At 43.3% G+C, this 23000-nt stretch overlaps 1 protein-coding gene across 1 annotated transcript in view; it reads left to right on the top strand.

The window, feature by feature from the left end:
• GUCY2F (guanylate cyclase 2F, retinal) overlaps positions 1 to 23000 on the top strand; it is a 164304-nt gene that overhangs the window by 98733 nt on the left and 42571 nt on the right. Inside the window, exons 13-16 of the mRNA XM_073637901.1 lie at positions 2692 to 2884; positions 5812 to 5986; positions 15546 to 15644; positions 15910 to 16004. Coding sequence (XP_073494002.1) covers positions 2692 to 2884; positions 5812 to 5986; positions 15546 to 15644; positions 15910 to 16004 — 562 coding nt within the window. The remainder of the gene's footprint in view (positions 1 to 2691; positions 2885 to 5811; positions 5987 to 15545; positions 15645 to 15909; positions 16005 to 23000) is intronic.

Genomic DNA, 23000 nt, shown 5'->3' with positions numbered 1-23000 from the left:
AGATAGTTGCATTGTGTGCTAAAATGACTAACACTGTTTGCTACACTTTTGCAGATCATGCCGTAACTTTTGCAAAAAAAAATGTTATGACAGCAAAGTGTTTCCCAAAACTTTCCTCAAGTCTTGAAGATCTTAATAATATACAGCAAAAAAAAAAAAAAGCCTGAAAGCTATCTACAATGGCATCATGGTAAAATTATCAATTCAGTGCTCAGGTAAACTATTTAAAAAATTGCTTTATTGGGATATAACATAATCCACGATCCAATGCATTTTGATTCTGACATATGTGATGAAGATTCCAGAATCTGAATCAAAACATGTTGCATTGCGGATTAGGTTATACTCAAATAAATCATCTTTTTTTATACACTTTACCTGAGCACTGATGGTTGAGTCTTCTGCATGATAATTTTTCCATGACACCCATTGCAGATGATTTTTTTTTTTTGCATTAAATATTGCATTCTGAGGCTTTCCCTTTGTGGACTAGTATTGAATCTGTTGCTACGATAAGTGGATGAGGAGGATCTATTTTTTTTGTATGTCTACAATGATATTGTACTCACAGTACAACATTACCAGGTGAGACCCTCATTCACTCTCATTGATTGTTTTCCTTGCAAACAAGTACGCTGGACAAGACAGTATGTACGCCCATGGCAAACTCTGCAACTTCTTGCCACTAGTCCAATCTGCTGACCCAGAAGCCTATGGGGTCGAGTCTTCGTGTAACTGCTGAAGAAAGGGCACAGTCCAGGCACCACTCATCCTGGCTGTTCAGGTTGTGTATCTCTGTTTACTGAAGTGCATTGGGTTGGCACAACAGCAGATAAAACTTCTGCTCCATCATATCATAAATACTATAATTGCTGCCTTGGGTACTTATTGTCGCCATAGTGTAGACACAAGCAGAAAAGCATTGGCTCCAGAGAGAGCGGGCAGGGGTCTGCTGGTTAGACATGTGGTCAGCAGGCAGCTGCTTGGCAAAAGGTTTGCCAAGCATTGAACAGCTTTTATCCTGATAATGTGCCAATTTTGAGTCCCTTTCAGAAGCTGGAAAATTCCACCCCATTATGTTTTTATAGCAATGGTCTGAAAGCCTGGCTATTTAATGGTCATGCCTTTGTTTGATGCTAACAATGCATCTGTCAGCCCCCAACAATACAGCTACCTATGTTCGCCGGCCTGAACTAGAACCCCATGGTTCACTTTCCGCACAGATGGTCGCCATAGTCAGGGTTATTATCATCATCATCAGTTTCACATTGTCAGCTTCATCTTCTGCGTGTGTCTGGGATAACTCATTGCTACCCTCCACATCCACCGGCTGCTTCTCATCCTCCTTCATTTTCTCCACACCCAACTGCATGTAACATTGACAATGAGGACCCCCAACAGCCCCAGGCTCATGATGAACATGTAAATGTTGCTGTTCTTCCTCCATCCCTTATTGCATGCTTGTGTTTTTTAATTATAAATGAGGGGGGATGACATCATTAATGACATAGTTCTCCCTAATAACAAATTTAATAACCTCTTCAATGGGCTTTCGCACACATAAGGCTGCCACAATGTTCTGTGCATTGTCGCCTAACACAATGCCCAGTTGCAGTTGACGGTGAGCCATCCAATGTGGGAATTGCTGAAGATGAGCAACTCATTCACTGTATGGATTTTGTCACCCATGTTAACAAGCTGTAAAACTGCTTGGCTGCACTTTATCTTACAAGAACGGAAAGATTGAGGGTGTTGAGTGGATGCAACATTGTGCCCTGTTGTTGCTAGTGGTGGAGTCATGTTCATTAAGGAGGAGGTGGATAGACCTAGCGTTCAACCATGGAGGCAACCTGTCCTGGTTGCATTGGTGGCTCACTACTGCTTAAAACATTCACCCATTGGGTAATGAAAAACATATACTGTACCACTGGCAGACACAAACAGTAGAGGGCCCCTGTGCAAAGCACAACGTATAAACCCTTTCCAGTCCAAAAGCTTTTCATAATGAACAATTCCAACTACTTTGGACATGGAAATGGGCCCCCTTACCTCCTAGGCCCCTGTATTGCTGCACAGGTTGCACCAATGATATTTTGGCCCCTGTCCGTGTCCATGGTCGCTGCTTCATTGGTCTTCATGTCCCTCATCTTTTCCTCCCTTTTCTCCCTGCACACGCTAGGATATCAGTCAGTCTGCTGGCCGCAGTTAGGGGACTAAGAAGATGTTTAAGCCACCTTTTTAAACACATACATTTAGCGTTTACGGATAATACAAGCATCATTAATGAAGGTATTAGGGGGATATTAAAACGCTTCTAATACCTTTGAGGAGTAAATCCTGATGCCAGGTTCCCTTTAATTATGTCTTACCTGTCATGCTAGTCTTACTAGTCAATCTCACTATAGATCATATACTAAGGCTGTCAGTAAATGGTGTGCATTGTTTTCTCATTATGTTAACTACACAGTATTCATCAGTCTACAAATATTTTAAGGTGTTTCTAATTATTAAAGTGTAATATCAGATTGAATTTCAACTTCAGATAAACGCATATTGCTTTACCTTGTGTGGTGATTTAATAATTCATGAGCATGTTGCTTTATAGTTTGTCACGTTGTTACAGTTTGTGCACACATTATGAATACGTCTTTGTCTGCTGATTGTGTACTCTATTATCTGCTATATTCCCAGATCTGTTGCAGAAGCACTAAAAATGGGCTGCACAGTGGAGCCAGAGGGGTTTGATGAGGTTACATTATACTTCAGTGATATAGTGGGTTTTACCACTATATCAGCAATGAGTGAGCCTATTGAGGTGGTTGACCTTCTTAATGACCTCTATACATTGTTTGATGCTGTGATAGGAAATCATGATGTTTATAAGGTGAGCCATAACAAATATTCCTGAATATTTAAAAAAATATATATATATATACTGTATATAACAAAAATGATTTTAACCCATACGGTTAGAACAGTTTTCAATGGCAAGTACAGATCAGAGACAAGCAAATATATTTCTTGCACTCTCCGACCATAATATTTAGGTTAATAAAGATCACAAGGAATAAACACAATAATCTGGCTAGGAGCATTTTTTCAACAAAACAACATGATCCTCCTTAATGTCAAAGAGAAAATGTAAGAATACAATTCGACAAATACTAAACCTACAAATGTCCAACATACTGAAGTACTGTATTCCAATAATATACTTTTTTTAAATTTTATTAATATACAAAAAAAGATAAAAATATGCAGAAATATGAAATGATATATACCGAGGGTTACTGAAGCGGAATCCAGAAACACCCCTTCCCCCTGAGGAAGTTACACCATGAAACAATATGGAAGTATATAGAAATAATGTTACATAAATATCAAAGTCACATAAGATAAATGATCACAAAGTCAAAAATAAAAAATATGAAAGCTTAATGTAATATGAACCATAATGACACTGACTGGAAAAAATACCTGTGACAATGTGCACGTGCAGAGTTCAGGGGGAGTCCCCAACGCACGTTTCACGTGTGCTTTCTCAAGGGGAGTTTTGATACATCTTTATTTGTCTTTGCCAAAGCTACAGCATCAAAAGTGGGGTAGAAGCAGTATGATATTAAAAATGCATTATTATAGACATTTATTTTCTTATAATTTCTCCAAACTTCACATATCCAGAGGAGCATGATGCAAGATTTTAAATATACAATACATGAAAAAAGTAAAAATATAATGGATTGCCATTTGTCAACTATTGGCTTCCATGTTAAAAAGATATATCCAGTACAGGCCAAAAGTTTGGACACACCTTCTCATTTAAAGATTTTTCTGTATTTTCATGACTATGAAAATTGTACATTCACACCGAAGGCATCAAAACTATGAATTAACACATGTGGAATTATATACTTAACAAAAAAGTGTGAAACAACTGAAAATATGTCTTATATTCTAGGTTCTTCAAAGTAGCCACCTTTTGCTTTGATGACTGCTTTGCACACTCTTGGCATTCTCTTGATGAGCTTCAAGAGGTAGTCACCGGAAATGGTCTTCCAACAATCTTGAAGGAGTTCCCAGAGATGCTTAGCACTTGTTGGCCCTTTTGCCTTCACTCTGCGGTCCAGCTCACCCCAAACCATCTCGATTGGGTTCAGGTCTGGTGACTGTGGAGGCCAGGTCATCTGGCGTAGCACCCCATCACTCTCCTTCTTGGTCAAATAGCCCTTACACAGCCTGGAGGTGTGTTTGGGGTCATTGTCCTGTTGAAAAATAAATGATGGTCCAACTAAACGCAAACCGGATGGAATAGCATGCCGCTGCAAGATACTGTGGTAGCCATGCTGGTTCACTATGCCTTCAATTTTGAATAAATCCCCAACAGTGTCACCAGCAAAGCACCCCCACACCATCACACGTCCTCCTCCATGCTTCACGGTGGGAACCAGGCATGTAGAGTCCATCCGTTCACCTTTTCTGCGTCGCACAAAGACACGGTAGTTGGAACCAAAGATCTCAAATTTGGACTCATCAGACCAAAGCACAGATTTCCACTGGTCTAATGTTATTCCTTGTGTTCTTTAGCCCAAACAAGTCTCTTCTGCTTGTTGCCTGTCCTTAGCAGTGGTTTCCTAGCAGCTATTTTACCATGAAGGCCTGCTGCACAAAGTCTCCTCTTAACAGTTGTTGTAGAGATGTGTCTGCTGCTAGAACTCTGTGTGGCATTGACCTGGTCTCTTATCTGAGCTGCTGTTAACCTGCGATTTCTGAGGCTGGTGACTCGGATAAACTTATCCTCTGAAGCAGAGGTGACTCTTGGTCTTCCTTTCCTGGGGCGGTCCTCATGTGAGCCAGTTTCTTTGTAGCGCTTGATGGTTTTTGCAACTGCACTTGGGGACACTTTCAAAGTTTGCCCAATTTTTCAGACTGACTGACCTTCATTTCTTAAAGTAATGATGGCCACTCGTTTTTCTTTACTTAGCTGCTTTTTTCTTTCCATAATACAAATTTTAACAGTCTATTCAGTAGGACTATCAGCTGTGTATCCACCAGACTTCTTCACAACACAACTGATGGTCCCAACCCCATTTATAAGGCAAGAAATCCCACTTATTAAACCTGACAGGGCACACCTGTGAAGTGAAAACCATTTCTGGTGACTACCTCTTGAAGCTCATCAAGAGAATGCCAAGAGTGTGCAAAGCAGTCATCAAAGCAAAAGGTGGCTACTTTGAAGAATCTAGAATATAAGACATATTTTCAGTTGTTTCACACTTTTTTGTTATATAACAAAATTCCACATGTGTTAATTCATAGTTTTGATGCCTGCAGTGTGAGTGTACAATTTTCATAGTCAGGAAAATGCAGAAAAATCTTTAAATGAGAAGGTGTGTCCAAACTTTTGTTCTGTACTGTATGTTTAATGCAAATTAAAGTTGATGGGAATCAATTAGTACATCCCAGTCCATCAGCCATGACAGTGGTCTATGACTGCTAAACAGGAGCCCTGAGAACCGCCTCCTGGATGACGGCATCCGTGGCTCTTCTTTTGATTAGCTGATCTGGCACAATATCATCGTTGATGCTGTCAGGAAGAGACAGTTTACCCGCTCCTATCCAGCGGCCCCCAACCTCTGTCGTGGACGTACTATCCAGGATGACGTGCTGCAGTTTTCTGCGATATCTAAACTATATAATTTAGCACAACTGCAGAAAAGTGAAATTGCGCACATCTGTACCTCTATTCCATGACTGACTAATTTATTACTAGTCTTTAATAATAAGGATTCTTTTCTGTTTTTCTGCTAACAGGTAGAGACTATAGGAGATGCCTATATGGTCGCAGCAGGCCTTCCTAAAAGAAACAGAAATAGGCATGCAGCAGAAATTGCTAACATGTCCCTGGATATCCTTAGTTCTGTAGGATCTTTTAAAATGAGGCACATGCCTGATGTCCCCGTTAGGATACGCATAGGTCTGCATTCAGGTAACATCATCTACATCCATATGTGTCAAATGTAAAGTATATATTATTACTTCTTAACTTTTAATTCTTCCATGACCTAATAAGTGTACCGTAAAACTACAAAACACTAGTAAACACTTTATCCTCTTATGTGATGAACTTAAAAATTATATTCAGACTTTTTTTAGTTATTTTTTTGTAGGATGCCAGACAATAAAGCCACAATTGCAGTTTGCACAGGGTTTACTACTAAGTTTATCTAGGCACATAAATGGAAATGTCAACTCATGATGGATCCTCTGATATAGTATTGGTGGATTTGACATTAAAGTGTTTGGGAAAATAGGAGGTCAAACGCAAAAGTAATCAGGCTGTATTGGGAATAAAGTAGTGAAGTAAAGCCTCATACGCATGAGCGGTGTCGTACAGAAATGCATTACAACACCCATAGACAACCATTGGACCCTTCTATACCTTCATAACCCTTTGATTTCATACATACAAGTAATATACAAAATATCAAATGGAGTTTAAAAGAAAAAAAATCATGGCATGATCCAATGTATGCTTTATTATGTAGCTATTCTACAGTATTACTAGCATTACTACAGCAAACTAACCACATTATACAATACTACAGTGTTGTAGCATGGGTTACCAGCACTTACGGACATGGCAAGTATTTTTCGCTCCCTAATACATGGATCATTAGCACTCCCTGAGTCCCATCCACCAGTCCAGTATTGAAACCATTATCCCCCAAGCACATGTATTGTATTTTTAGAAAATACTCATTTTATTATAGTTTGCTGTTTGACCCACTACTTTTTCTGCATTTTGCTAAAATCTGGCATAAAACTTAAAAAATAAAAAGTTATGAATTGTTATAATTTTTTTTTTACCATTTATCTATTTATTTTTTTGTGTTTTTGTTATATAAATGTTTTATTACCTTAATCCTGATAGTAGTCCCAGTCTTAGCCCCAATCTTATCCCTAACCCTAACACTATTCCAAAGGGAGAAATTTGACACCTGGAATGGATGCCTCTGTGATCCCACCCCATGCTACACTGCTGCATTGTAGTGCTGCCTAAAGCACAATATGGATACAAAGGGTCTACAGCTCCAAAGTCTTCATGAACACAGCTCTTCTATGGAGATGTGACAGATATAAGACAGGACCTACAACTTGGCAAAGGAAGACAACGATCAAAGAATCATACTTCTATAGTGCCTTGAAAAAGTATTCATACACTGTGAACTTTTTCACATTTTTTCACGTTAAACTTAAATGTATTTTATTGTGACTTTATGTGTTATACCAACACAAAGTAGCAAGTATTTGTAAAATATAAAGGAAATTATACATGGTTTTCTAAATATTTTAGAAATATAAATCTGAAAATTGTGAAGTGCATTTGTATTCAGCTCCCCTATGTTAATACTTTATAGGACCACCTCTGCTGCAATTACTGCTGCAGGTTTTTTGGGCTATGTCTCTACCAGCTTTGCACATGTAGAAGCTGAAATTTTTGCACATTCTTCTTTGAAAACTAGCTCCAGCTCAGTGAGATTGGATGGAGGCATCTGTGAACAGCAATTTTCAAGTCTTTCCAAAAATTCTCAATGGGATTTAGGTCTTTACTGGGCCATTCACACACATGAATATGCTTTGATCTAGACTATCCATTGTAGCTCTGGCGATATGTTTATGGTCGTTATCCTGCTGGAAGTTGAACCTACGCCCCAGTCTTAAGTCTTTTGCAACCTCTAACAGGTTTTCCTCCAGGATTGCCCTGTATTTAACTCCATCGATCTTCCTAGCATATCTGACCAGCTTGCCTGTCCCTGCTAAAGAAAAGCATCCCCACAGCATGATGCTGCCACCACCATGTTTGACGGTGGGGATGGTGTTTTCAGGGTGATGTGCAGTGTTAGTTTTCTGCCACACATAGCATTTTGCATTTAGCCCTAAAAGTCTACTTGGGTCTCATCGGACCAGAGCACTTTCTTCTACATGCTAGCTGTGTCCTCCACATGGCTTTTGGAAAACTACAAACAGGACTTTCTTATGGCTTACTTTCAAAAATGGCTTTATTCTTGCCATTCTTATATAAAGGCCAGATTTGTGGAGTATATGACTAAAGGTTTTCCTGTGGACAAATTCTCCCATCTGAGCTGTGGATCTCTGCAGCTCCTCCAGTGTGACCATGGGCCACTTGGCCTCTTCTCTAATTAGTGCTCTCCTTGCTTGGGATGTCAGTTTAGGTGGATGGCCATGTCTTGGTAGGTTTGCAGTTGTGCCATACTCCTTCCATTTTTGAATAATGGATTGAACAGTGCTCCGTGAGATATTCTTTTTGTAACCTAACCCTGCTTTACAATGCTCCACAACTTTATCCCTGACCTGTCTGGTGTGTTCCTTGGTTTTCATGATACTGTTTGATCCCTAATGTTCTCAAACAAACTTCTGAGGCCTTCACGGAACAGCTGTAGTTATGCCGAGAATAAATTACACACAGGTGGACTCAATTTACTAATTATTAGTGATGAGCGAGCATGTTCGCTACTGCTCGGTGCTCGCCCGAGCATCTCACTGCTTGACATGCTCGGCACTCGCCGAGTATTTCCGGGGTTGCTTGGCGCGAGCTCGGGTTTCCTCCCTGCATGTTTGGTGCTCTTTAGAGCACCAATGAACATGCAGGAATTGCCTGCCACTCACTGTAATGCCATAGCCATGTTGGTTGTGGCATTACAGTGATTGGCTGGCCGCACAGCGTCATCAGGTCTATATCAGACATGGCACCGCCATGCTCGTCACAGTCACTCCGGAATCAGACAATGTAGGAAGAGCTGCTGCTGAGCTAGGGAGAGATTTGCTTGTTTCTAGTTAGTGTAGGTATACCAAACTATATTAGAGACACATATCCATCTCAACAAGCAGTCCTTCTGAGGACTAATCCATCTGCAGAGTTATCAGGCAGGCAGTGTATATAGGCAGGCAGGCAGGGTATATAGCAGACTGCAGTGCATATAGCAGAAGAGGCTCCATTCCAGTTCTGTCTGCTGCTGTTATATTTCTAGCAATAGGTCCTGGTCTTAGGGGCCAAGTGTTATGTTCTGCTACCAGAGCTAAGGAAAGAGAGGAGATCTGTCCCTACGATAGAACTCAGCTGAATCCCTACGATGTAACAGGGAACCTGATCCTGCGATCAGACCTGCTAAAGTCCTAAGCTAGTCTGTACGGAGACCTATAGATGTGGGGAAGGAATCCCTACAAGTACTAAGGACTGGGAGGAATATGGGACACCTCCTAACAGAAATAGTAGCAGACAGACGAACAAACAAAATATATAGAACATAGAGGTCCGTAGACCAAGCAAACTAACAGAGTAAGATACAGAGCACAGGCTAGCTAGAAAGTAGTTATACAATGAAGTCCAGCAAAGCCAGAAGGGCGGAGCAGGCTTAAATAGGCCAACAAGGTCATGTGACCAGCAAAGGAAAACAAAACCTAAGAGCAAGGTTCTAACACCAAGAATAATTTTTTTGGGATCTTAATCCTCATTATTTGCTTAAAAAAGCAATCCAGAGAACACAGTTTTTCGGCGCCATTTGCTTGTTGGCACTGCGGAATACAGCCAGGTCCTTTCCATATTACAGCGCTAAAAATCCAGCTATTTAAAACTGTGTTTTATCCCCCAAACGGATTATATAAACGTTTTCAGAAAATACTGCCATTTCTGGCCTCCATTAAAAAAAATTTTCAGTTTGTCAGCAAAGTTTTTGACACCGGTTTGCTGTTCAAAATAGTTACTTACAGGCAAGGTATTTAAAACTGTGTTTTCTCTATCACACGGATCACATATACGTTTCCAGAAAATACTGCCATTTCTGGCCTCCATTAAATTTTTTTTTCAGTGTGTCAGTGAAGCAATAGACACCAAATTGCTGTTCAAAATAGTTACCTACAGGCCAGATACTTAAACTGTGTTTTCTCCGTCACACAGATCACATATACGTTTTCAGGAAATACTGCCATTTCTAGCCTCCATTAAAAATTTGTTTCAGTGTGTCAGTGAAGCAATTGACACCAGATTGCTGTTCAAAATAGTTACCTACAGGCCAGGTATTTAAAACTGTGGTTTGTCCGTCACACGGATCACATATAAGTTCGCTCCAAATTCAGTCATTTTTTGTGAGCGTGGAAGATATTGTTCTCCATTTAAAATGGGCAAGGCACGTGGCAAGGGACAGGGAACTGGACGTAATGGTGATGATGGTGCATGCAGAGGCCGAGGCCGTGGGCAAGCTGAAATTGTGCCACAACAAACACCCACATCTTCTCGCTCGACCTTCCTGTCCCAATTAATAGGGGACCGCAGAACACCACTATTGAAGACAGAGCAGTGTGAAAAGGTTATTGGTTGGATAGCAGATAATGCTTCCTGTCACTTAGCCACATCCACCACCTTGTCTTCCACACAGTCAAGTTTCAGTAGCTGTAAGTCTGGACCACATATTCCTCAGCCTGATCCTCCTTCCTCCCACCATGCCGAGTGCCCAGATACAACTGATCCCACACTTGGACACTCCGAAGAGTTGTTCACTTTCCCATTTATAGATTTGGACCTCTCGCCCGGTCCACTTGAAGCGGGGCAAGAGGAGATCGCATGTAGCAATGCCCAAAGATTTGAGCAGCCACGGTCACACGAAGGCGACGGTGGGAAAGTGTCACAAGAGGTGGACATTTTAGAAAGTCACCTACAGCTTCCGCCGCCCTTGCTATGTTTGAGCAGCGTTTGCAGCGTCTGGCTCACAGACTGGTATGTGATGTCCCCACGCATTGGAACTCTACACTGCAGATGTTGGGAAGGATTTGTGAGCAGAAGAGGGCAGTTGTTGAGTACCAGCATCAACAAGGCCGTCGGTATTCAGTTCAGACTCCACACATAAGACCTCAGGAGTGGACATGGATGTCAGACATATGTACCATCCACCAAAACTTTGAGGACTCCACCAAGATGGTGAGCGGCGGTGACGCCATAATTTGCATCCCCATCCCGCTTCTCTGTCTTCTGAAACGCTCTCTGCTCACAATTAAAGAGGATGCATTGCAGGCGGAGCACGATGAGATGGAGTAAGGAACCATACAGAGTGATTACACACAGCCCAGCCTCATCTCACCCCAACGTGGATTGGGTGACAATGAGGAAGAAGAGAAAGAGGAAGAACAGGAGCTAGTTTAATGCGCTATAGACGGTACTACCTGCACAGCTGTCATACCATCTGTTCAGCGTGGATGGCCAGAGAACAGAGAGGAGGAGGAGAGCATGGTCAGTCATTCTCTTGGTGAGGACATGGAAGTCTTGCCTGTTAGCAGTCTGGCACGTATGGCTGAGTTTATGTTACGCTGCCTTTCCCATGACCCTCGCGTTCACAAAATTTTGGGTGACAGTCATTACTGTTTGGTGACACTTCTAGACCCACGCTACAGGGAGAACTTTATATCTTTTATTCCTGAGGCGGACAGGTCTACAAAAATGGGGCAGTACCAGAAGGCCCTTGTTGCGGAACTATTAAAAATATTCCCATCTGAAAACGCTGGCGTCAGAGGTCACAGTTCGTTGGACAACGAAGAAGTACAGGCGAGAGAGACACAAATGCAATCCAGCAGAGGCAGTGGAACACTGTCAAAGTTCTGGGAGAGTTTTCTCAGACCCCCCATCGCACAGGCCCTGAGGTGCGGGGTACTCTCACAAGGAGTGCAAAGTTTGGGAAGATGCTGAGAGAGTACCTTGCCGACTGTACCAACGTCCTCCGTGATTCCTCTGTGCCTTTTAATTATTGGGTATCCAAGCTAGATATGTGGAATGAACTGGCTCTCTACTCTAGTCTTTAAATTCTTAGTGGGGTTTTTCCTAAAATTGGTCAGCCGTTGGACTCACTGCATACCCTATAACTGTATAGCTGACTTTCTCCTTTCTAATGGAAACATGTCGTACATGTTACTGTGGCCCTGCTTTGTGTGTCTTTAAATTGTTAGTGGGGTTTTTCCTAAAATTGGTCAGCCGTTGGACTCACTTCATACCCTATAACTGTATAGCTGACTTTCTCCTTTCTAATGGGAATTTGTCATTACTGTGGCCCTGCTCTATGTGTCTTTAAATTATTAGTGGGGTTTTTCCTAAAATTGGTCAGCCGTTGGACTCATTGCATACCCTATACCTGTATAGCAGACCCTCTCCTTTCTAATGGGAACATGTCGTACATTGTTACTGTGGCCCTGCTCTATGTGTCTTTAAATTGTTAGTGGGGTTTTTCCCAAATTTTGGCAGCCCTTGCAGTCACAGCATGGGCATTTTACCACTATAGGAGACCCGCTCCTTTATAATGGGAACATTTTTTTTCTGAGATCCTCCTCTATGTCTCTTCAAAGGGGTATTGGGTTGCGACCAAATTTTTGGCAGCCCTTGCAGTCACTGCATACGCAATAACAGTATAGGAGACCCAGTTGTTAATAATGGGAACAACAAAGCATAGCCGGCTGATGGCTCTCTAACAATAGCTACGGCCGACTGCTGGCCTTTTAAGAATAGTAAGGGCCATCTGATGGCTCTATAAAAATAGGCTTATGACTTTCAGAATACCTCCATCATAAATAAAACAGGATGTGTCTGATGATGTGTCACACACCACATTGCCAGATAAGGTTTTAAAATGTTAAAATGACATTTTCCGGTGAATGCATTTGTCTTACAAAATTACGCAAAAAAACCCAAAACAATAGGATCTTTCTTTAGTATAAAAAACAGCGTCACCAATTTAACCTCAATGTAATCACATTGTTCAGCTCATGCACCTCCTCCTCCATCTCCGAAATGACCACATCAGTCACAAGCTGACAGCACTGCAGCACTGCCTTGGCCAAGCGGCAACAGGCTGTGCTGAAGATCACATGCTTAATGCTTAGGTGACAACCCGCCCAGCACTGCAGAGTTGTTGAAAGCTGTAACACAGCAGTCTGATCTGTGGCTCTCACTGCTGAACATACAGCCAGGCATGGTCTTGTGTGACAATGGGCGGAACCTGGTGACGGAGAAATGACAGCCGGAGTAGATATGGTTTCCCTCTATGCCATTCCTTTCACCGAGCTAAAGAATATGGCTGTGGTGAAATACAACTCCCACTGAGAAGCTTTTTCAGATTGAAAAACATTGTGCCCACCAGAGAATTTGATTCTGAGGCCTCACCTTTCTCCACTGCTCAAAAGCCCCATAGCAGCTGCAAAGTTAGCGCTATCATGAACTCTCCTGAGGTAGAAGCCAGGGCACACCTGAGGATTCTCTGGTGGGACCGTCCAACCCTGCCGAGAAGCAGTCCTACCTAAGAAAAGTGTGGGGGGAAGGTTCCTGGACACTCTATGGCTGCTTTTTTAATGTGGATCGGACGTGCTTATGCATGTTATTTCTCAAACCGCATTGCCGATCAGGCCATTGCCCAACTCTGTAGTCATTAAATTAAATGCGCAAAGAAAGATGTTTGTGTGTCAAAGCACCACCAAGTGCGAGTTGATGTTGGACGGGCTGCCATTGCTTCTGCACCAAGCTGCATTAGAGGACTTCCAGGGAGAAATTACACCCAGAGTAGATACGATTTCCCTCTATGCCAGTCCTTTCACCGAGCTAAATATAACTCAGCAAAAAAAGCTGTGGACTGGCTCCGTACCGTCCCTGGCCACATTCACCTGTCCACGTGTTTGTGGTTAGGCGGTCCTTCCCAGTAATTACACTGGGGAGGGCACCGATAATGTTGTGGGACCCGTGCTTGTGGAAGGCGCAGACGATACCGGGAAAAATAGTGGCGACTGGGGACCGAATATGGATACCCGGTCGCCGCCGCCATAGGATTGTGGACAGCTTCCACCTCCATGAGCCTAAAAGGCCACATTTCAAGTGCAAGCAGCTGCCCAGAAATCTGCAGTTTAGTATTGCAGCCTGTGGGTGGGTGAGTGGCTGGCTGCATACTTGCGCTTGCATTCCAAGGAATGGGGTAGGGACAATTGAATGCTGCACTGGGACAAGGACGTGGACGATGATTGTTGCAAGTCTGCAATGACAGGTGCATGGCGGGAGGCATCTTCGCATGCGCCAAGATCACTTATGATCGGCACACTTTTAGGCAGTGACCTGGGAGTCAGAAATGCTTCCAGAGGTCTTCCCCATGCTGTTTCCATGTCTTTTCAGCACTGTATGCATGTGTCTGATGATGTGTCACACACCACATGGCCAGATAAGGTTGTAAAATGTTAAAATGACATTTCCCAGTGCATTTGTCTTGGTTGAAAGCAATGCAAAAATGAAAAAACCCATCAAAAACGTTATGTGTGAACATAGCCCAAGGTGTGGAGGAGTATTTGGTTATTTATTTTGCCTTATATACAAGTCATTATCCTGGAAAGGATGTTCCTTAACATATTTTCCAGGAAAATCCATTTTGGTTTAGTTTTTGTATGTTTTATTGTGAGTCCGTAAAAGTGGCGTAATACCTCTGACAACGTTGTTGACAGCAGTGACCTGGGAGTCAGAAATGCTTCCAGGGGTCTTCCCCATGCTTTTCCCATGTCATTTGAGCACTGTTCCCGTCGATTTGGGCAATTTTTAGGCCTCTGCAGACTGCCGGGGGGAGCCGCCTGAAAAATGCTCGAGTTTCCCATAGACTTACATTGGGCTTGTTGCTTGGGTCGAGCACCCGAGTATTCCAATGTGCTCGACCCGAGCAATGAGTACCCGAGCATTTTAGTGCTCGCTCATCACTACTAATTATATGACTTCAGGAGGCAATTGATCACTCAGGAATTTAATTAGGTGTATCAGACTAAAGGGTGCTGAATAAAAAATGCACGTCACACTTTTCAGATTTATATTTTTAAAATAATTAGAAAACCATGTATCATTTCCTTTACACTTCCCAAATACTTGCTACTTTGTGTTTGTATATCACATAAAATCCTAAGAAAATACATTTAAATTTGTGGGGGTTATGACAAAAAATGTGGAAAAGTTCACGAGGTATGAATACTGTTTAAGGCTAAGTGCACACGATGCGTATTTGAAGCGGAAATTTCCGCTTCATTTCCGCATGTCCTTTTTCCTGGAAAACGCATGCGGAATTTGGCATGCTTTTTTCGCGTTTAATTCGCGCGTTTTGCACATGCGGAATTGCCTTGCGTTTTCTACTGCATTGTAGATGGCAATTCCGCATGTGTAAACGCACAAAGAATTGACATGCTGCGGAATTTTCTGCGCAACAAAACGCTGCGGAAAATTCCGCATCGTGGGCATTACAATTGCGGAATGCCATAGGGGACCATGGCAGAAGGCTAACATGCGTAATTCATGCGTCAACGCTGCGGAATTTTCCGCATGAAATACGCATCGTGTGCACATAGCCTAAAGGCACTGTATATTGTTTTATGAAGATAAAGGCACAATAAAATAAAACTACATTTCTTGCAGAATATAATTTTGAGCTACAGACAATGTATTAAGGAAAAATTAATTTCCCTTTTTTTTATAGGGCCTGTGGTTGCGGGTGTCGTGGGTCTAACAATGCCAAGGTACTGTCTCTTTGGAGACACAGTAAATACTGCCTCCCGCATGGAATCAACAGGGTTACGTGAGTAAAGGAATATTGATAATAAAGAATCATGATTGATAAAAATAAAACCATCATGTGAAGCTAGCGGAAAATTCTGAATTGGAGGGACAAAGAGAATGATTAGATCTCAATATGTTGCTTTGTATATCTGTTTGCCTTTAAGTCAAATTAATCAAATCAATACAATTGCGATCAAATACTGGTTTATACTAACAGGAAATAGATATATATTACATTTTCCTTTTATTTTCTCCAGTGAGTTAATACTTATATTTCCTTACAGCCTATCGGATCCATGTCAACCAAAGTACTGTCAAAACCCTCAGATCGTTAAATGAGGGCTATATTCTGGAACTGAGAGGAAGGACAGAGCTGAAGGTAAGTGGCGTGTTTATCTATATCATGCACAATGTTCTCTGTTAGACGTCACAGACGTTATTTGTTCCAATTACAAGCTAAGGTCAGTTCTAGGGAAATTTCTAGGAATTAACCAGCTAAAATTCTTGACATATCTGTGTAGACTGGACACCCACATCACTGTGTATTACCTGAACAAACTAGGAATTGTTTTAGGAAAACTGCCCCTGTGATCATCACAATATCTGAGTGTCCATACAATGAACTCTGCAAGTGAACGATTAATCACCGCTTTGTTTAATCATCTCAAAAATCTTCCGAAAACTTGTTACATAGTAACATATTCCGACAGTAAAATTAGGTCACAGGAGTAGCGTTGAGCGAATTTGTTCGGCATTTCAAATTCGGGTTCGTGTTCGGGGGTTCGAGCTTGTTCGCACCAAAAAATCATCTCCGCCCATGAACATTAAAAACAAACAGCATAGCCAGAACAATAAATGGAATTTTTTTAAAAAATTCCAAACTCAAATTAGAAAATAGCAAAAGGCAATGGTACTCACCAGCCAAGATTTCAAGAAAAATGCACACCAGGACACGGCCGGCCCCCTTTTGTTAGTTGGAGGTAACACAGGTGCAGAATGCTGATGATAAATCCCTCTCATCCCCTCTCACTGGAGGAGTGACTGCCTAGCACTAAAACTGCACACAGATGAAACTTGCAGTAGGGTGCAATTCACACACTCGCGGCACCATGTCTAGTCAGCATCCTATTACACGACCCTATTATTCGATTAGGCGGGATGCCCTGCACCCTATCTGTGCATCGCAGAGGTGCAAAGCCCCAACTCACAAGGTCACCATTAATGGGCCTGGCTGCGCCCTGGCAGATAAAAAAAGTGCAAAAATATCATATGAGGTATTGGTTAATATTTTGGCCAAAATACGTAAGCTCGCAACCCATTGTCAAGGGTCCTCACGGTGTTGCGAGTCCAGTAATTATACAAAAGACTGCTATACCACAATGTTTTAGTTTATTGTACAAGAGATCAAGTGACAACAGGTTCAAGTCTCATAAAACTACTAAAAACATTTCAAAAATATAAAAAATGAAAGTTGAAATCACCCTCCTTATGCTGTCATGTAAATATCACATGTATTTAAAAAATAAAAATGAGCATGCTTGTTTATGAATAATGGTGTGAAATAATAAAATATAAAAGCATTAAGCCAATATGATGAACACCAAAATGTAAAACAAATCAAAATGGCAGAATTGTTGTTTTATGGTCACATCACAATAAAAATTAATAAAAGAAGAGGTCAGTAAATCATATGGACCCCAATAGAAAAAATCATAGCTCGCCAAAAAATAAAAGGTTACAGCTTTCAGGGATTGACAACTGAAGCCATAAAAAAATATTTAAGTATCACAAAAACCATACTGACTCGTAGAACAAAGTTGTAATTTTTACGACAAAGTAAACATTATAAAAACAAAACCAAAAATACAATGGCAGAATTGCTGTTTTTTTTTAGTTTCACACCACTTAGAATTTTTACCCATTTTTCAGTACATTTTATTGTAAAATAAATGTTGTCATTCAAAATAACAACTCGTCCTGCAAAAAACAATATCTCATGAGAAAAATCAAAAAGTTATGGCTTTTGGAAGATGTGAAGAAAAAAATGAAAAATTGCTACATTTTCATGGGCGTAAAGGCTTTGTCCACACTCAGCCAAGAATGAAAATTGTTCTTGTATTCATGTATTGATCTATTAATTAATTAACTGTAGTTAGAAATGTATAAATTACTATTTTTGTGAGGCACAATCATTTCTTAGTATTTTTATAGTAATAGTAATCTGCTGTTTATTTGTATCTTGTTCATAAAAATACACTTGTCTCTTCATAAGTGTAACACACAGTTCGGCATATAATGCGAAGAACAGCTGCCCCCGTGGCGTCACAAACATACAGCAAATAATAGTAAATGTACAAACATCCCCTGTACTGTTGTTTTCTGTGGAGGGCTTTACATATTACATAAGAGATTTTTGTCTACAGTATTCATTCTCTCCTACTAATTTTAGTGTCGCTAATTTCAAGTGCATTGTTTTTCTGCCTTCTGTATGTTAGGTTTAGTATGCATACCTCATATACATATGATTGTTTTAATCTAACTTTGATTTATAAGTGGTTAATTAGGAGTTAGTAATTCAACATCTAAACCCAAAGGGTATAATCACTCCGTCATTTTTTCTCCATGTTATTGTGAAGATTATGTCTAAGAAGGCAATGAAATCAACATGTGTGAATACACCCTAAGGCTATGTTCACACGTTGTGTTTTTGCTGCTTTTTTATGCAGGCAAAACTTGCTCTTTTGGCAGTAAAGAAGCTGCTTACAAAAAGCACGTTTTGCTGCTTTACGTCTGAAGCAAAGGGGAGGAGAAATCTTGTGTAATGAAGACCGGAGGTAGTCTTATCTTCCGGCCAGCGTACGCCCCATAGCCTGGAAGCTATAAAAGATCATTTTTACTAAACAAGGCATCATCATGGAGGCTAGCGATGGACGAGCACTAAAATGCTCGGGTACTCGTTGCTCGGGTCGAGCAAATTGGAACACTCGGGTGCTCGACCCGAGCAACGAGCCCAATGTAAGTCTATGGGAAACTCGAGCATTTTTCAGGCGGCCCCCCCCCCATAGGTCAGCAGAGGGCCTAAAAATTGCCCAAATCGATGGGAACAGTGCTCAATTGACATGGGAACAGCATGGGGAAGACCCCTGGAAGCATCTCTGACTCCCAGATCACTGCTGTCAACAACGTTGTCAGAGTATTACGAAACTTTTACGGACTCACAATAAAACATGCAAAAACTAAACCAAAATGGATTTTCCTGGGAAATATATTAAGGAACATCCTTTCCAGGGTAATGACTTGTATATAAGGCAAAATAAATAACCAAAAACAAAAATACTCCTCCACAGCACGTAGCATTTTTGATGCGTTTTTGCACTTTTGAATTGCTTTCAACCAAGACAAATGTGTGGCGCCCCTGAGGGTTCAGTCGCCACAGAGGTACTGCATATCACCCAGAGGAGTGGTATCCCGCTCTCAGGTAAGAATAGAGTGCTGCCCGGGACCCTAACACCTGCATCGAACACATCCACTTCAGTAGGGCAGAGCGAGATTGCTCCTAAGGGAGAGCACAGTCTCTGGTCCCTAGCTGGAGTGGAGGGGAACCAAGTGAGGGGGAGCCATGTAGTGGGTGTGGGTGGAAGAAGAAGATTAGGGGAGCACATGAAAGGACGTGATATAAAAGAGGGAACCATCTTGGAAAGTGAGTCCAGTCAGAGAGTTCAGTCTGAGAGGAGGAGTGGAGGGAGCAGGGGCTCTGCACGAGCTCTTCTCCAGAGTGGGCCTAGCAGAGAGGCCCAAGACTGAGGAGAGGAGAGGAGCAGGAAGGAAGGCTCCAGGAGGAATGAGGGGATCCTAGGGGTACGGGCAGTGCTGGAGGCCACCCGTACGCCCGAATCTACCTGGTGTGGAAGGATCAAGCCGCAGAGGGGACCGGCCTCTAAACTAGTGGAGAACTACAAGGCTCAGCTAGAAACCGGAGGCTTCTATACTTTTAGGGTGCAGTTGCCACAGCCACAATTACATCGCCGAAAAAGTGGCCACAGAGGGCCCAGGGGACTGCAGGTCGCCCGACAAGACCTGAGGCTACCGGATTGGGACACTGATTGTGAAGCACAGGGCATGAGGGTGAGAGCCAACGTAGGAAGACGACTGAGGAAGGCACACAGAAAAGGGCCCCATTAAGTGCTCTGGAATTACCCGAGGGATTACTGAACCCCTGCCTGGTTAACGCAGCACGACATGGGAGGCTGTAACCTGTACAGTGCAACCTGAGGAACTTAACAACTGTGAGTAAACTCTGAAGACTGCACCCCACTGTTTCTGTGAATTATTGCTGCGCCATCACCCCTGCACTACAACGCCCAGCACCACCTATAACATCTACAACTCTCCACACTGCCCTGGAGCTAAGCTCTGCCTGTGGAGAGCTGAACCAACTCTGCTGCACTAACATCAGCTCCAGAGGTTCTGCACAGCAGCGGCGGCTCCATATAGGCGCATACCACAGGTGGCGTCACAAGCTATATATAAATAAACTATAAATACCCTGTAAATATATCCCCCTTTTGATTGACCGCCCTGGGTCACGGACCGGGTCACCGCCACTGTGACATCACCCCTAGCAACGACCGGCCCAGCACCGAGTATCCCACGGCCCAGGGGGCGCGTCAAATGCATTCACCAGGAAATGTAATTTTAACACTTTACAACCATATCTGGCCATGTGGTGTGTGACACATCATCAGACACATGCATACAGTGCTGAAAAGACATGGGAACAGCATGGGGAAGACCTCTGGAAGCATCACTGACTCCAAGGTCACTGCCTAAAAGTGTGCCCATCATAAGTGATCCTTGGCTCATGCGAAGATGCCTCCCGCCATGCACCTGTCGTTGCAGACTTGCAACAATCACCGTCCACGTCCTTGTCCCAATGCAGCGTTCAGTTGTCCCTACCCCATTCCTTGGAATGCAAGCGCAAGTATGCAGGCCGCCACCCACCCACCCACAGGCTGCAATACTATACTGCCAAATTTTTGACAGCTGCTTGCACATGAAATGTGGCCTTTTAGGCTCGTGGAGGCGGAAGCTTTTCACAACCTCATGCCGGCGGCGGCCGAGTGTCCAAACTTGGTCCCCAGCCGCCACTATATTTCCCGGTATCGCCTCCGCCTTCCACAAGCACGGGTTTCACAACATTACCCGTGCCCTCCCCAGTGCACTTACTGGGAAGGACCGGCTAACCACAAACACGTGGACAGGTGAATGTGGCCAGGGACGGTACGGAGCCAGTCCACAACTTTTTTTGCTAAGAGTTGTATTTAGCTCGGTGAAAGGACTGGCATAGAGGGAAACTCTATCTACCCTGCGTGTCATTTCTCCCAGGAAGTACTGTAATTGAGCTTGCTGCAGAAGCAATGGCAGCCCGTCCAACATAAACTCGCACTTGTCGGTGGTGCTTTGACACACACACATCTTTCTTTGCGCATTTAATTTCTTGAATACAGAGTTGGACAATGGCCTGATCTGTAATGCGTTTTGAGAAATAACATGCATAAGCATGGCCAATGCACATTAAAAAAAGCAGCCATAGAGTGTTCGGGAACCTTCCCCCACACTTTTCTTAGCCAGGGCTGCTTTTCGGCAGGGTTGGACGGGTCCACCAGAGAACCGGAGACTCCTCCGGCGGACCCTGGCTTCTCCTTCAGGAGAGTGCATAGTGCCGAGGTGACACCATGATGATGATAGAGGCCACCATCTGCTTAGTTTTCTGTTACTTGGAATGCAAGTGCAAGTATGCAGTCAGCCAGCCACCCACCCACAGGCCGCAACACTAAACTGCCAGATTTCTGGGCAGCTCTTTGCACTTGAAATATGGCCTTTTAAGCTCATGAAGGCGGAAGCTTTTCACAACCTCATGCTGGCGGCGGCCAGGTGTCCATACTTGGTCCCCAGCCGCCACTATATTTCCCACTATCTCCTCCGTCTTCCACATGCACGGGTCCCACAAACACATGTGTCGCGCCCCCGGGGGCCTTACTGATTGGGGACAGTATATATATATCACGGTGGCTGGCCCAGGGCGGACAGTGCAGTAAAGGGGTAGCCATTGCTATTAAAGTTCAGAGAAATTCGTGACACCACCTGTGGTGTCTGGTGAATGTCATCAGCGCTGCAGCAGTCCTCTGAGGCAGGTGACAAGGCAGCTAAAGATGGTAAAGCTCCCCACAGGTGGAGCGGGCCTCAGGGCAGTGTAGATAGATAGATGGTGGGTGCACTGGGAGTTGTTGCGAAGGTGGAGAACGCAGCAGGTGTAACGGACAGAGACAGGAGGTTTTGCTTCGTTACCTTTACTGGTACAGCTAGTAGATACGGTCCAGGGTACTCTAGGTGAAGGGCGCACTTTTGGAGTTCTCCCCAGGGAGCGGGTAAAAGGCCTCCTGATCCATGTCTTTTTCCTAAGCTTCTGACCTGCCTGGAGCTAGGCCTGGCTTCTATACTAGATTTCTCCTTCACCTGCTGACTTGGTAGTAGGACTTTCTTTTGGCAATCACTCTCCCTGGACGCTGGGCCCTTCGTGATTCCTAGTCCTGTGTATGAGTTCAGCTTGGTCGATCTGGGACCTGTAGTTCTCCAGGGGTTCCGTTTCTTCCTACTCGGCATGAAGAATCCCTGTAGGCGCGGACCCGGTGTCCAGTATATAAATCGGGGTGAGCTTACTATGCTCCTCTGCCCCCTTAGTTCCACTCTCCTTTAACTCTCGCCGTCGACCACACTCGGGGCCCTCACGAGGCTTCAGGGCTGCTGGAGGCGCAGCTTGCCTCACACAGCAGCCTGCGTGCTGCTACATCCTGAGCACACTCTAAACTCTCTGTAGACTCCACTGCCTGGCTCCACCTTCCCTTTATATATCCCTAACGGGCTCCCTCTGCTGGTATGAGGTGGAAGGTGGAGGTGTTTGCATGTAGTAAGGGCCTCTTGTGGAGAAATCTGTCCGTGCACTCTTCTGGGTTCTGTGGCACCCTGCGCAGCAGGGCGCCACACATGGACAGGTGAATGTGGCCAGGGACGGTACGGAGCCAGTCCACAACTTTTTTTGCTAAGAGTTGTATTTAGCTCGGTGAAAGGACTGGCATAGGGAAACCGTATGTACCCTGTGTGTCATTTCTCCCAGGAAGTCCTGTAATTAAGCTTGTTGCAGAAGCAATGGCAGCCCGTCCAACATCAACTTGCACTTGTCGGTGGTGCTTTGACACACACACACACATCTTTCTTTGCGCATTTAATTTCTTGAATACAGAGTTGGACAATGGCCTGATCTGTAATGCATTTTGAGAAATAACATGCATAAGCATGGTAGATCTACATTAAAAAA

This window comes from Phyllobates terribilis, unplaced genomic scaffold (genome assembly GCF_046119375.1).
Source record: "Phyllobates terribilis strain yellow unplaced genomic scaffold, ASM4611937v1 Scaffold_7__3_contigs__length_470593459, whole genome shotgun sequence".
Lineage (NCBI taxonomy): Eukaryota > Metazoa > Chordata > Amphibia > Anura > Dendrobatidae > Phyllobates > Phyllobates terribilis.
This window is presented reverse-complemented; position numbering and strand designations above follow the sequence as displayed.